At 35.8% G+C, this 16,894-nt stretch overlaps 1 protein-coding gene across 6 annotated transcripts in view; it reads right to left on the bottom strand.

Annotated features, from left to right (window-relative positions):
• Positions 1-1,183: 1,183 nt before the first annotated feature.
• LOC132150502 (hemicentin-2-like) overlaps positions 1,184-16,894 on the bottom strand; it is a 55,429-nt gene continuing 39,718 nt past the window's right edge. For 3 of the 6 annotated variants that reach the window (XM_059559257.1, XM_059559254.1, XM_059559258.1), the window contains 4 exons: positions 3,060-3,326; positions 2,625-2,954; positions 2,139-2,372; positions 1,184-1,770 (listed from right to left, as the gene is read on the bottom strand). In XM_059559257.1, coding sequence (XP_059415240.1) covers positions 1,700-1,770; positions 2,139-2,372; positions 2,625-2,954; positions 3,060-3,326 — 902 coding nt within the window. In that variant the 3' untranslated portion in view covers positions 1,184-1,699. Of the gene's footprint in view, positions 1,771-2,138; positions 2,373-2,624; positions 2,955-3,059; positions 3,327-5,700; positions 5,921-16,894 lie in introns of those variants that run through there. The other 3 variants (XM_059559261.1, XM_059559255.1, XM_059559262.1) reach the window with 2 other exon arrangements.

Raw genomic sequence — 16,894 nt, 5'->3', positions numbered from 1 at the left:
ACAGTTAATAATGTCGTAAGTTTTACCATCAGTTCAAGCCCAAAAGAGGAACAGAGTGGTGTGACAGACACAGTGATGAAACTCGTGTTTGCAGTACACAAGCCACAGACGATTAAGACAGTTGACTCCACTGTGTGACACTGTCTCTCTCTCTCTCTCTCTCTCTCTCTCTCAAAACTCCATTTGAACTTTCAGTAGCAAATACTTAAACTAATAACAAAACATATTAACAGTAGCTGATTGAGAAGTGCCAATTTGTTGTAGCAAAGTCAGAATGACCTCTTCTCCTAGGTTCACGAAATGGTTGTCCATAAAATGCGTTGCTGTTCTGTTGTAATAATCTTAAATATTCCTAAATGTATCTACTTTCAGAAGGCTAAATAAAGTGCTTTTGCTTTCTCCTAGATACACACAGCGTCTCCCTGACATGGCTGCTTCAACACTTACTGCGGTTACTGAAACCAAGCCTTCTTTCTTTGCGTGAACATTTGAATGGCATTAAGCAAATATTTCCACATAGTGATGTAGATATGTGGGGCGTGTTTGAACGGGCCGTTATAGGGGGTGTGGACGAGTCTTGACTTTGATAAAGAATATCTCTTTGGATTTGAGACTTTAGTCTTTGCAACTTTAAAGATCTTCTTCATGCACCAAGAGCGTATGACACTCCAAAGAGAAAGGAAAACTTGAAATCACATCATTTGACCCCTTATAAAGTAAATATTATAATATTGACACATTATAAAGTAAACTAGGTTTGTTTTAGGCTCAGACAGTCAGGGTGGTTGTTTACTGGCCTAAGTCAAAAGAGCCCACTCACAAGTAGTGTGATATATGGCAAATTCACACTGTGGTTAAGGCTTTGTTGTGATTAACACAATCTTCTAAATATAACACTGAGTCATTTTAAGGCTCCACCTTGTCACAGTTTCCACTGATACTCATCAAGCACATTTCCCCTAACACGCTGAAACTGAGCAAAATGAGAAAAAAATGAGAAGGAAATACAAGCCGAAGAAGACAACATTTATTTTGCTGCTGTTCAACTACACAAAATACATTTTTTTTGTGTTTTCCAAAACATCCTAAAGGGTTGCCGGTATAAAAAAGGATGTACATGGGGGGAAAGCTGTCAGAGGAGGGGGCTGAGGGGAAATTAAATGTCCCTGTGCAGTCAGAGTGCTCATCTTGTGCTCAGCTCACATTCACACCCATTACAGAAGATTTTTAAAAGCAACTCTGTGCAATGAATACACAGTGCAGTGAATATACATATATGCTAAATACCTTCCAAATGCCGTGTTACAATGTGGCAAACCATATACTAGAATACTAATGCAATATTGTAATGTTTTCACATTTGCAACTTTATATACCCTCATATTAATTCAGAGACAAAATGGAATACTTGTTCTCTAAAATGACTTTGTCATACAGCAGTGAGGTCAAACTTAGGAGAACAGTAAAAAATGGAAAAATCCAAAAGAACATTCATGAAAATGCACTTTCCAGTTATCTTCAGATGTTAATTTCATGCTAAAGGCAGGAATTTATTTATAAATAAAAGTGATGTGTTGTACTGGTTCCCAATGACTTCAATTATGAACCACAAGTCAACACATTTTTATGAATTCCCAGCAGAGTAAAAAGAAAGGAAATACAAATCGGCGACTAACTATCTCTGTTGTGTGACTATTAATTAAATGACACTAATCAATGCAACCGACAACTGGAAAACAGTGAGAACAGTCCAGAATGTGGGACGAATACCTGTGGAAGAAAAGCAGTGTTAAAACACTTAAGGGTTTTTAATACACTTAAAGGCTCTTTGTGGAACCATAGATGCCAAAAAAGAACCTCCATTTTTAAGAGTGTACGAAAGAGTGACTCTGGTTTTACACCCAGAAATCAAACATAATGTATAAAATAACACCCAAACCAACATTTCGAGAACCCCCCCCCCCCCCCCATAGATAATGTCTTAAATATGCACGCATTAATGAGAGCAAAATAATACACATTCAAAAAGAACATATATTGTAAATTTGAAATATATTCAGATATAAACAAAACAATAAGTAATGCAATTTCGAGTTTTACAAAGATCAGATGCTATAATATTTTCATTCATAACCCACCTGTAGATTTAAGGTTGAACACTTTACTGTCACTTCCCAGGATGTTTGTGGCGGTGCACGTGTATTTTCCTGGACTGAGTTTTGAGGTCTCGATCACTGAGGAGCTGATCTTCTCTTTCAGTTGATCTGAGGACCATTTGTAGTCTGGAGCCGGGTTTGCCTTCACTGTACAATCTAGCATGACTTTATCATCTTTAATGATGGTCTCGGTTGATCTGGAGTGTCGTGGTTTATCTGAAGAGGACAGAGATACATTTATCAGCACAACAGCATCATGATGAGCAGCTGTTATTAACAGATCATTAAAAATACAACTGAAAACTTTTTATCTGTGTTCATTCAATTCATATATACAGTATCATATTTAAGTAAATATGCAAATATCTGTGTGTGATTAAATATGACAGTTGCACATCTTTCACACTAGAAGGCCCTACAGAAAATATAAACTGAATTATATGGCTAGCTTAGCAATAATAAACTTACAGTATACTTCGACATTAAGAGGTTCTGATAAGTTTTTTGGGGGAGGTTGAGGTCCTTCTGCTCCCAGATTCAGCTCTGCTTCACACCAGTACTGAGCTCCATCATCAGCTCTGTCTGGACGGATCAGGAGTCTGACAGCTTTATTTACTGGAGTCTTGTCAGTGTCACTGAAGATGGTTTGATTCAGCAGAGTCTGATTTTTGTACCATTTGACAGTGAGATTCTGAACTGGAGCCACATCATGAACGTCACACTGGAGCTCATACTGCTGTCCCTCTACCATTGTTTCTGTGCGATTCACAGTGCTAATGAACACACTGTCTGGAGTCTCTGTGGAGGAAGATTTACACACTCTGAAATCTGCTGTGATGAATGTACATGTATTAGATATTTCTGAGAATGAACAGAAAAAATATCAGTAACTGAGAAACTCACTGTAAACGGTGACCGGGAGCTTTACTACACACTGATTACCATCAATTAGATTTATGTAGCAGAATGGATATATGTCCCAGTCTGTCAGTTCTGACACTCTCCATGTGATCAGATTCTGGTTTCTGGTCATAGGCACTCCTCCCTCACTGGCTTCCCATCCCATCCCTTTATGTGCGACTGAAGTGTTACAGTTAACTTCAACAGAACCGCCGTGTCTCACAACAACTCTCTGTGGGTTGAGCTGAAGAGGACATTCATCTTCTGCACCTGTAACACATTGAGAAGGATTTTAATTAAACAAAGCTCACAAAAAACAGCTTTTCAAACATTTAATCAATTAATTGCACAATTCTATCGTCTATATAAACTATTCATTCACAGTACAGGTATATGCGTTTCATAATGCTATTAGTCTTTTCAAAATATCTCTTTCATTTAAAAAGTGAAAGTGAAAGTGACTTAGTATTAGACTTAATGAGTTAATGCATTAAAATGGTTAATCAATGGATCATTTGGCGCTTCAATGCATTTATAGTTATCAGTTCTAGAGATTTGTATTTTATAGAATTGGGCCAAGAACATTTATTTAATAGCTTGATAAAAAACAAAAGTTGGCACACCATAGTCCCTAAAAAAATCTAAACTATTATTATTGGACTTCACACAAGGTAATGTTTCAAGCTAACAGGCTCTTTGTCAGACAATAAAAAATTATTTAAATCATGCCTTTAAGTGATTAATCAAGAATCACATGAACTTAGAAGAAGGACAAAAAAGATAATGAACTGATAATGGCAAAGGAAAAGTACAGTAAAAGTCAAATTCAAAACATAATGCAAACAATGAAGCCTGCAAAATTGAATTTATACCATAATAATAATAATAATAATAATATCTTAAAGAAACGGACAGATATGGAAATCTTTATTTAATCCCTTAGGGGTTCAGTGAATTCTCTCATATAAAAAATAAATTATTACTCTCACCCTCCACGCAGTGGATATTGGACTAATTCCTTTCATACATTTTGTAGGGTATTTTATTAAACTCATTAATTCTGTGACATGACTCTTCGTTTTTCTGTGACTATGGATGTTGTATGTCTATATATAAATGTTTTTATTTTTATTTATATGGAATAGTATTGAATCTCAGTTGTTAGAGTTTCATAGACTGGTTAATGATCACTACAGACCATGAAATTCACCTCTGAATTCCTTTAGGATAAAATTTATTTTCTGCATCAGTTCATGAAACCAGATTTCCTTTCCTTGATCGTAACACATTGTTGCATGTTACATCTTATCATCCTGAGTCATTAAAATGCTCTTTACCTATTTATCAATTCAGTTGTGTAATAACGTCATATTTGCAGTAGAGATGTTGACTTTCAACATCAAGCAGCAATTTTTATCTGAAAGGCTTAGAGCAAGAATCTTTTTCTTTCACTTTATTTATTCCTTCCCTTTCTAGCTTGTATACTTATTTGAACAAAGTCTGAAACTTGGCATTACGAGCACTTCCTGTGTCTGTTTGCCTCTTACTTTATGTATTTCCCACGTGTAAGTCGCTTTGGATAAAAGTGTCTGCAAAATTACTAAAATGTAAATGTAAGAGCATACAAACATGGATTCAGCCTGCCATTTCATGGATAGCCAATGTCACAATGTGAGTGTCAGAAAACCAAATGAAAATAAAGTGAACTGTTATATTCAGTAATCTCTGGAAATGAAGACCACACAAGCAGAAATACTGGAATATTGTGAACAGGGAGTGACCCTACTCTTAAAAATGTTTAGAAAAAACACTCCGTGTGGTTTATAACAGACCATAACCTTCTGATTTGAGCAGATTTAACCTCTCCCTCTATTTTTTTTTTAAATAAGGTTCCCTTTGGCAAGTTTGGATGTGGTTACCTTTAACAATGTGATTTTACCTATTAAACTTAAACTTTCAAACATTCTCATACTGCAAAATAATAATAATATGCTAATTAAAAAGAGATAGGCCTACTATTTCAAGTAAAAACGGCACTTTTTTTTTTTTTTGGGGACTTTTTGAAATTCAGTTTCTATGTAGCCTCGGTACATAATTATTCAAAGGTCCATGGCATGGAGGCGACATAATATTTTTGAGATTTTTTGTATTTACACATTAGATAGCTCTTAGGGGATTAAATGGAGATATTGATATTTGTTGATTAATCACTTGTAGCCCAAGTATAAAGACATGTTTGAAATCATTTTTTATTGCCTGATGAAGAGCCTGTTAGCTCGAAATGTTACCTTGTGTGAACAATATTAAATTATTTTGCATTTTTGGAGCCTATGGTATGCCGAGTATTATTATTATCATTAATATCAACATCATCTATGTCCAGTACATGATTTTAAACATTTTGTCCTTTGATGTGTGTGCTTTGGTTCCGTTTTTGCTTATGGCTTGAGAAAATTGTTTTGTTTGCTGTAGAAGCCTGTCTATTTTCAGTATCCTCACATGCAACAAAAAGCAAACATAAATAAAGATAAGTAATAAAGTTAAAATCATTTAATCTCCAAATAAAGTAATAGCTAACATTTAGGATCATTTCAGATAAACAGATCTTTGCACTTCAGGCGTTAAACAAATAAAACATACAAACCTGTGAGACTCACAAGCTGTGAAACTGCGAAGAGATAAACAAATCCAATTAAATGTTGAAACATGTTCAGCGTTCTCAAGGAAAAGCAAATGAAGAGAAAATATGCAAATAAGATCCAACTTTATGACTGTAACTCTAACTGTATGGTTTTGTGACTGAAAAGCTGCACCTCGAGCACATGTTAATGAGAAGAAAAGAGGAAGAATAACAAACCCCACCCCGGAAAAAAAGAGATTTCATTTGACTCATCCTGTCAGTGGATGGCAGTTGAATGAAAGCAAAGGAGAAACTAAAGGAACTCTAATAACCAGAATTCTTGTGATGAGTTGAAGTTAAGATAACCTCAGTATCGTACCAAAACAGCAACCATGAATTTTGCATAAATTCTTCTATTCAGAATCTAGTCGCTTGTTTCAGTATAAAAGAAGTTCATAAAGTGTCACTCTAGTAAAACTGAACTAGTGAAAAAATGAACTAGTTTATTTGGGCTTTTCTAAGTGTTCTGGTTGTTCTTCAGCTTTAGAATCACTCTAGAATTGTTTTAAATGAGAAGCTCCACCATTTCCACAGAAACTCACAAAGGAAATTTCCCTCAAGAAACTGAGCAAAATCAGAACAATTAACACTGAGAAAGTAAACAACTTTAAAGAAGTCAAAGGTTTTTTTTTTTTTTTTTGTTTAAAGCAAATGTTCACGTATTCTCCAGCAATTCATGTGTTCTCAGCTGGTTTTGCTTGCAGGACCCAGATTTTATGCTGGAGACAAAGTGGCAACCCATTACCTCTACAAAAGTTTTTACCTTACAAGCAAACATTGTTTTTATTTTTATTGTAAATTATTTTTTAATTACCATGACCTGGTAACAACAGTTAAATGTGAGCCAATTCATCACAATTAAATCATCACAATTAAAAGAACCAAAGACTTAAACTACTTCAGTCTGTGTGAATTGAATTTATTTAATACACGAGTCTCACAATTTGAGTTGAATTACTGAAATAAAGGAACTCTTCCATGACGTTCTGATTTATTGAGATTCACCTGTACGGAAACAATGTATGCAATGCATGTAGGCAGATACATTGTTTCACGAGTTCACCCTTACATCTAATCTGAAGGCGAATAGTAGGCATATTTTGGCTTGCTGTCCTGGGGGAGGGGTCCAGGCCCGGAGCATAGACCGAACCCAAATAACTCCCCCTATCCCTAATTTGGGATAAATAGATTAGAAGTGAAGAGTTGGGGTGGAGGAGGTATGCCGAAAAACTGTCGTGGGACAGGAGGTAGGAAGACTGAATATATATATACACACATACACACACGCTTGTGTGGTAGTTAAGATGATTAGCTAAACGAGATGCACCTGTGCCAAATTGGATGATTATCTGATCGTGCTCCTCCCGAACTTTGTTAATAAAACCACATTTATGTTCAGATCAAAATCCAATGAAGTTTACTTCACTTCGGAACCCTCATTCAAGGTTTCAAGCTATAGGCCACATCCTGCAGCGTCTTCTCACACACACAAAACTTACTAGACAAGTGTGAAGTGTGCCTAATTGCAAAGGAGAAATCAGTTTGGTCCTGATTGTGGTATGATAGAAGACAGCCATTTGATTTCATTGAGTGTGTATGTGTATGTGTCATGTCCTGGCCACACAACTGATCGCTTGAATGATCATTATTGAAAATAAATATTAGTCCATTTATTCTAAGCAAATGCAAGCAGCTCTTAAAAATATTAACACAAATACAGCCATGTTCTCTGTTGATTTGTATCTGTGGTCATCTGCTGGCAAAAATATCATGTATATATAATTTGGGTTCAGAAGATGAATGAATGTCTTACTGGTTTGGACATGAGGAGAGTATAGTTAGTGACAGAATTTTATTTTTTTTGGTGAACTATCCCTTTAATTTGAGGATAACATGGAATATTATACTTTTAAAATATGTCACACAACAGGGCAATTTAAAATCAGTGAGGACAGAAGGGCGTTAAATACAACAATATAGTGACAGACAGTTACAGTATATGACATACTGTATTTTAACCTTTATAAGTGTGATGTTTTAAAACAGTTGTGCATTAACATGCATTTATGACAGAAAATTAAATAACATATAACAATACATTTATTTTAATGCAAGGATAAATACTGTAATGAGACACTGTGGTCCAAAAGCACACCTTTTGTTAATAAAAGGTTAATTTCTTAGTTTAAACCCTCAGTCATTAGGAATCACAGTTAAAGAAAGAAGAGCAGAGGTTCACAGGGACTCATTCATTTTTCAGTTCAGTTTCAATTTATGTTTTTTGCATTTTACTTGACAAAATCAAAAAACTGCCCTGGACACCTGTCACACTGGTATGTGTGTGTGTGTGTGTGTGTGTGTGTGTGTGTGTGTGTGTGTGTGTGTGTGTGTGTGTGTGTGTGTGTGAGTGAGTGATTGAATATGCTTGTTCCATTTTGCATTTGTGCTCTCGTATCAGTCCTTCATTTAGTGGAAATTTTAATATTTATGCCAGATTTGCTGATTTTATTTGCCAATTTCTATAAAATGCTCTCTATTGCAGTCGTGTGTGTGTGTGTGTGTGTGTGTGTGTGCATGATATAGAATGTTCGTTCCAATTCGCATTAGTGTTTTAGATCCAGGCCTTTATAAAAATGTAAAACATTCCAGATTTATACTGTTTTTTTTTTATTTTATTTTTTTGATAAATTAAACTTTTAATGTGGGTTCAATACGACCCCAAGGACCTTAAACAGCATTTTTTATGCACACTTTTAGAACAACAAAAACAAGTCCAGATTTTTTTGTGCATGTTTAGACAGATTATTTAGGAAAAGTCACAGAATTTCATGTCCCTGAGAAGAAATTTATGAAAATACAAATGGGGTCAGCTGGACCCCAAGGACTAATTAAGGTTTTTAATGTAAGTTTGTCTTTATTGATTCTGTGCTTTTATTAAAAAATAAATAAAACAATGAACCACAAACGAAGCATTTGTTTTAAAAGAGGGAAAATACCTTATTTATTTGGGTTACAACCCAAGCAGGCTATAGCCTATCTGTCTTATTCATTTTGTTAAAGGGTTAGTTCACCCAAAAATCAAAATTATGTCATTAATAACTCAACCTCATGTCGTTTCAAACCTGTGAGACCTCCGTTTGTCTTTGAAACACAGTTTAAGATATTTTAGATTTAGTCTGAGAGCTCTCTGTCCCTCCATTGAAGCTGTGTGTATGGTCTACTGTCCCTGTCCAGAAAGGTAAGAAAAACATCAAGTAGTCCATGTGACATCAGAGGGTCAGTTAGAATTTTTTGAAGCATCGAAAATACATTTTGGTCCAAAAATAGCAAAAACTACGACTTTATTCAGCATTTTCTTCTCTTCCGTGTCTGTTGTGAGAGAGTTCAGAACAAAGCAGTTTGTGATATCCGGTTCATAAACGAATAATTTGATGTAACCGGATCTTTTTGAACCAGTTCACCAAATCGAACTGAATCGTTTGAAACGGTTCGCGTCTCTAATACGCATTAATCCACAAATGACTTAAACTGTTAACTTGTTTAATGTGGCTGACACTCCCTCTGAGTTCAAACAAACCAATATCCTGGCGTAATGCATGCACTCAAACAGTACACTGACTGAACTGCTGTGAAGACAGAACTGAAGATGAACACCGAGCCGAGCCAGATAACGAACAAAAGACTGACTCGTTCTTGAGTCAAGAACCGGTTGCATCGGTTTTCAGTTTTTTTGTTCCTGAAATCCACACTTTTGAAATCAAGATAATCAAAGGTAATCAAATCAAGCACTACCTAATAAAAAATGTTTCACTGATAAAGGGTTTTGTAAAAAAGATCATGTTGGTGGATATTCTACTAATTTTAAAAACATGTGCAATGGGTATAAACAATCTGGTCCCATATTGATTTGGAAGTATGTTTCTTCCAATATTTAGACTGATTTCATTGAGATTGTTCATGGTGTATAAATCTCTGTTTGCCATTTGTTGTTCATATAGGAATTTACTTTAATAATGTATTTAATAATTTACTTACAACAGAAATCCTTTAACATGTGCTTGCTTGTGTTGATCAGTAGGTCTATCCCTAAACACATATACAATTAAACCCCATTACGACAATCCCTAACCATGACACTATATAAATTATTTTACATATGTAACGTTAATTCCACGCTAAAACGTACCTTTCTGAAAATCGTTTATGTTTCAGTGACGCTTTAACGCGAAACAGGAAACTCGTGAATATTCATGTATCCTCCGCCAAGTGTCACCGAGGCGTCAAGGAAGTCGACCGGAAGTTGAAGTCGGCCGGGTGCCGCCATCTTGTAGCAGAACTTCACTTGCGTTAGCAAACCCTTTGACCTCCCATTCATTTTGGCGTCACTTTGACAGCGAATAACTTTACATCTGAGGCGTTTAAAGACTCCATTTGTCCATTATTTATTTCTAAAGATACACAACAATGTATAAAGGGCTCCATTACCTTCTATGTTACATTATGGCCCCGTAGAAACAGTTTTTTGTAAAAATAGGCTAACGACTGCGTCATAACCACGCGACTCTCTGTCGCATTACCGTACAGACAGGAGAAGCTCGCAGGCAATTAACTTAATATGGCGTACTGGCATTACATTTTAAAATACTATACAAAATAATTAATCAGAATACTTACTCCTGCTCACTCACGCCAAAGAACTCCCCGCTCAAGCTCGCCGTCTCTGCAAGATTAACGATGGCAGTTTGCACGCACAGCCACTAGAAGCTTTACAAATGTCAGACAGGTTGCTGACGTCTAAAAACGCTAAAAATGGGCTTCACTTGTCTCAATTGAGTTCCAATGGGGTCGCTGTGTCCATTTCTTTTACTGTCTATGGCTTCTCTTGTCTCAATTGACTTCCAATGGGGTCGCTGTGTCCATTTCTTTTACTGTCTATGGTGTCACCGAAAATCTCAGACACCGAGGTCGCGTCCGAAATCGCATACTTCCATACTATATAGTAGGCGAAAAACAGTATGCGAAGCCAGTAGTATGTCCGAATTCTTAGTATTCGAAAAACAGTAGGCGAAATGTACCCGGATGGCCTACTACTTCCGCCCGAATTCCGTAGTATGCATAGGATGGGCACTACTCTATACCATGAGGCCACGGGAGAGGACTCGTCATACTCATATTCGAAAATAACGGAAAATCGTGACGCCGCTGTTTTGAAGTGTAAGTACCTTATGGATAAACGCTGTTCATTGTGGTTAAAGTGTAACGTTACTTGTTTAACATAATCCAAGTAAACGACTGACTTGTTAAAGTTTTACACATTGTAAACTGATGAGACTATTTTGTAAATTGAGTTTAAAAACATGTTTAATAATCATTATCGATCAGAGGCTGTGCCTCAGCTTGTTAAGGCTGCTTTCTACAGACGGCTCGTTAAGTAATTTAATGAGATAAAGTTAAAAAAATTTAACGAGTTAATTTACATTTTACTAGTGTTGATAAAAATTGTTGGATACCTTAACTTAACTTAATAGGTGCCTCAGTTTGATCATAAATCATCAGTAATGTGTAAATCCTGTTCTGATGTTACAGAGACTGATGAAACCCTACTCACTGGAAAGCATAATTCAGTAAGTATATAAATTAAATTTAATCTTAACTACACACACTCTTTACATGTATTTATGTTAGGATCATCAATGATTTATGCTGTTTTTTTATTATAATATGAATTTCCAGGTATTTCCAGTTGCTATTTTGTCAGTTGCAAAGTGCTTAATAGCAAATATCTTTTGTAGCAGTTGTGTGCACACTGATTTTGCAGCAGTTTCTAGTTGTTTTTTAAACAAGCAACATCTTAACATCTGAAGAATGTTGTCTTGAGAATGGGTGCCACACTTTAGAGAAATACCCATACACCAAGTCACATTTAAAATTATTCTCTCTATTTATTTATTTATTTATTTTTCATTTCTACATGGATAAGAGCACAAAGCTTCAGACAAAACCACATTAACATTTTCATAAAGTAGTATAATAGAGCTTAAAGCAACACCAAAAGGGAATTTCTTAAGACGTTTCTATAATAATGTCAGGAAAATAAACTTCAGCAGCTTCAGTTCAGTAACTGTATGTGTACAAGATGAGGACTTTACATTTGGGTATCAAAAATGAGTGAAAAACAGTGGAAATCTAAAATTTACCCCAGGGATACAGTAATACAATTGTAAAATTAAACTTGTAAATATGTTGGTATGATATGTTATGTGATATGTTGCTAGATTTTCAAATAACTGTAATATTAATTCCCAGTTATGAGTGTAATATATTTATGTGTATATATAAATACACACACGTTTAAATTTAACTATTTACATGTGTATTTATACATATTTATGTGATTTTATAGTGTATATATATATATATATATATATATATATATATATATTTCTTAAATAACTTATATATGTATATCTCGATTTGACAGTCTTAAAATTACCTTCATAACTTACAGAAGCTTAAACAATAGCACTATGAGAACATGAAGTGATTTGCAGAGTCTTAACCTGTTCAATTGTCCTACAGGTAATCCTGCTCTTGAAGAGCTGCATACGGTCATCTGGTGTGACACAGCTGTGCTCAGATTGTCCCACACATGCTCTCCTGTGCTGGCTTCTGTGTTTTGAGGTTCCAGTGTATCATCGTCATGATCCTCTACAATTTGTGGATCCGCAATGTCCTCATTCAGAAGATGGAGGTTGTGGAGCACTACACAGCATGCAACAACATCTGGCACAAAGACAGGACTCACTTCCAGGGCCTTGAAGATGGAGCACAGCTTGTCTTCATCATCCTGAAGGCTCTCTCAACAATGTTCTGTGCATGAGCATCATTGGTGTTGAATCAAAGCTGTGCAGGATTCTGTTCAGGCTCTCTGTATGGAGTGATGAGGCAGATGTGTGCACTCAAACAAGGATACCCACCATCTCCCAGGATGTGTTTTCCTGCAGGTGGATACAGGCCTTCAGTGTAAATAGGGCTGTTCTTCAGCAACCTGGCATTATACACAGACCCGGGACACTCAACAAACATATCAAGGTACTTCCCCTGGTGGCGACCTGCAACTGAACAGAATGAAACCGCTTCCTGTTGAAATAACATTGGGCTTCACTTGCTGGAGGTTCAATTTGTATGTGACAGCCATCTATTGTGCCAGCTACCAGAAGAAAAGCTGCTTCCACTGCCTGTCATCTGTGGTGGAGAAGGCAATCAGCCTCTTCAAAATCCCCATGACTGACCTGCTCATTCTGTGCACAATGTTATGCAGCTCTTGGATGTCAAAGGCCATTGACAGCAGCCTGTATGATGCTGTTCGCAGTCTGTAAATATGTAGTTTTTGTTTTTTAGAATAAAATTTCAATAGGTTACACATTTTTGCTGATATATATATATATATATATGTGTGTGTGTGTGTATATTGTCTATAATGTATATATTATGTATGTATTTATGTATATATTGTGATGTGTGTATATGTGTGTGTGTGTGTGTGTGTGTGTGTGTGTGTGTGTGTGTGTGTGTGTGTGTGTGTGTGTTTGTGTGTATATTTCTATAATGTATTTATGTGTATATATGTGTGTGTGTGTGTGTGTATTTGTCTAAGCATTCTTTCAAGTTTATTAATTAATTTTTGTTTCTTTTGTGTAATTTTATTTGTATTTATTTATTACAATAAATTACTTTATATCCTTACATAAAATCAGGCTGTCATTCTGTTCACAGATGTAGCTGCTGTTATTCTGAGGTAGAAAATTAAAAGCTAAATTTATATTTAGTAAAGGATTTACATGCTGTCAACGAAGGCATGATCTGAATTGTTAATTCAAACGACGTAAAAACGCAGACGAAAGCGGTAAGAATAACGAAAAACATCACCGATTTTATATCATGTTCGCTCAGTAGATTGGGCTCTTTAAATTTACGCGCTGTTGTGGCGACATATGTCACGTGACAATGTCAACATGGCGGATGTAGTACGTCCGAATTCCATTCATACTACCCACATTCATACTATATAGAACGTACTTTTCTAACGGTCGAGTAGTACGTTCAAATTCAAATGTACTACCCAGTACGCAGTATGCGATTTCGGACGCAGCGCGAATAGTTCTGAACACCGGGGACTTCCGGCCAAGATGGCGTGCTAGATAGCAGCATAGTTTAATTACCAGCAAAGTCTCAAAGTTTTATTTCTTATTTTAGTCTTTCCAAAACGTTTTAATAGAGGTTAATTTTTCATCATCTAAAGATGACAAGTAGAGCATGTAACTCCGACGAGACTGGAAGCAGTAACAGAAACGATCATGATTATGATGTTGACGCGATGGAGGTTTCAGCTGAAACTAACAAGCGTGTCTTGGAGGAATGCGTTTCTGTGAATTTACCTGTTACTCCCAGTAAAGTTCACATAATGAAGAAAGTGCGGTCTGAGGTGGAAGATATCTCTAATGCTGATATACTTGAGGCAATTCACTCCCTCGTTAGGAGATTTGACAAGCAGGAAAAAAAGCTGGAGGAGCTGTCCAAAAAAATGGACGAGAATCGTAACGAATTTTTTGAGATTAAGGAAGAGATAAAAGCTCACAAGCATAATGAAGCTATATTGGAGGTGGAACTTTCGGATCTTAAAAAAGAAAATAAAGAGTTGAGGTCAAGGGTAGCTGATTTAGATCGCTACAAAAGGCGATGGAATTTGCGAATCAAAGGCTCGTCAGAGAAACAAAATGAGAACACCCGACAGGAGGTGATAACCCTGCTAACCAAAATTGCTCCTGGTGTGCCCTGGGAAACGGAAGAGGCGGTTGACACGGTCCATCGTATAGGTAGAAGAGAAGGAAATCGTTCGCGCCAGATCATCATACAGTTTTCAAAGCGAATCTACAGAGATAAAATATGGTCACTGTCAAAAGGATCAACCGTGTGCAAGGAGGCAGGCATTCATTTCGCTGAGGACTTAAGCAAAGAAGACCGAGAGGCTAGGGAAGTACTTTGGCCACGCATTAAACAAGCGCGAGCTGAAGGGAAAGTTGCATTCTTTCGTGGTCCCTTCGCTTTCATTGAAGGGAAGCAAATTTTTGCCGGATGATGAAGACTTGGAAAATTGGGAAATGTTGTTTTTTGAGAGGCTTTTTTGTGTGTAAGTGTTGCACTTTATTTTTCTAATCTCATTGTTGATAGCTTATTGACATTCTCGATCCGTTCACTAGAGTTCCAGTGGGCGTACGTTATATGTTCTCGTTGAAATCTCGTCTATCTTTTTGTTCGTTAAATGCAAGGGGTCTAAAGGACAATGTAAAACGCAAAGGTATTTTTTTGTTTTGCAAGGGGCAGAAGTCACATTTTATTTTTTTTGCAAGAGACTCACTCTACAGAAGAAGATGCTGCTTTTTGGAAGAAGCAATGGGGAGAGACAATTTTGTTTAGTCATGGCTCTAATCGGTCAGCAGGTGTCGCCATATGCCTTAACAATTATCCTGGGAAGATTGTGACTTTTCAGTCTGATGCTGATGCTCTTGGTCATTGGCTTGCCGTTGTGGTTAATAGTGATGGTACTTTTCTTATTTTAGTTAATGTTTATGGTTATAATAGTAGTGGGCAAAATAAGATTTTATTTTCTAAAATTACAGATGTGATCACACAGCTTAAATTGAAATTTCATACAAACTTTGTACTAATTGGAGGTGATTTTAATCTAGCACCAGATGAGTGGCTGGACAGATCTCCTTCTAGTTATACAAGTCACCATTTTAATAACATTATTCAGGAGTTTTGCCAGTCAAATTGCCTTAATGACATCTGGAGGTTAAAGCATCCTAATGAGGTTCAGTTTTCTTGGGTCAAACCAAATGGATCCTCAAAGTCAAGGAAAGACTATTGGCTTATTACTGAGGAACACTCTGAGTTTGCCTCTAATATTTCCATCTCTGCCGCACCATTGACAGATCATTGCCTTATTTCAATCATTTTGACACCAACAACCAAACATACCTTTAGAAAAGACTACTGGAAGTTTAATGCAGAACTTCTAAAAGATAAAGATTTTTGTGGGCAAATAAGAAATTTGATTGTTGAGATTCAAAATGACCTCACCTTAATTTCTTATGGGAATAAATGGGAGTATTTTAAATTCAAAGCAAGGGAAGTTTCAATTAGATCTGGCAAGAAAAAAACAAAAAACAGAAGCAAAAAGAATTAAGTTTAATTCAAGAAATTAATGCTTGTTGTAATACACCAGAAATGACTCAAGAAGATATTGATAAATTACTCTCTCTTCAAGCTAAATTAGATAATTTGTATTTAATGAAAGCACAAGGAGCTTTTGTACGGTCTTGTGCAAAATGGTTGGAGGAAGGAGAGAAGAATACAGCATATTTTTGTCAGTTAGAAAAGAGGAGACAGAAAAGTAATGCTGTGAATAGCTTGATTATTAATGAGAAGGTAATTACAGACCCCAAACTAATATCCAAGGAAGTTTACTCATTTTATAGTGATATTTATTCTTCCTCATATTCTGTCAAAAATGGTCAAGAATTTCTATTAAAGATAAAAGATTTTATTCCGCAGATTGATATTGATTTTAAAGAAAGTTGTGATGAAGACCTGAGATTGGAGGAAATTGATTTTGCTATTAAAAAAATGCCTTTAGGTAAATCGCCTGGTCAAGATGGTCTGACTAAAAATTTTTACAAATTCTTTTGGGATGATTTAAAAGATTTGTTGTTTAAAGCTTTAAAGGAATGTGTTGATTCTAACTACTTCCAACTATGAAGCAGGGGTTGATTATTCTTATTCCAAAATCAGGCAAAGACAAGACTTATTGATAATCTGAGACCAATTACCTTACTAAATGTTGATTATAAAATTCTTACATCTGCTATTGCAAACAGGCTTAAATTTAGGTTGAGTCAAGTTATAAGTGAAACACAATCTGGCTTTATTAAAGGAAGGTTAATACACAACAATATTAGGCTTATTTTTGATTTAATTGATTATGCACATTTGATTAAGGATGATGGGTTTATTTTGTTTCTTGATTTCTATAAGGCTTTCGATACTGTAGAACATACATTTATTTTACATGCACTTAAGTTTTTTGGATTTGGTT

The sequence above is a fragment of the Carassius carassius genome, chromosome 1, assembly GCF_963082965.1.
Source record: "Carassius carassius chromosome 1, fCarCar2.1, whole genome shotgun sequence".
Lineage (NCBI taxonomy): Eukaryota > Metazoa > Chordata > Actinopteri > Cypriniformes > Cyprinidae > Carassius > Carassius carassius.
Note: the sequence above shows the minus strand (reverse complement) of the source record. Positions and strands in the feature narration are given on the sequence as shown.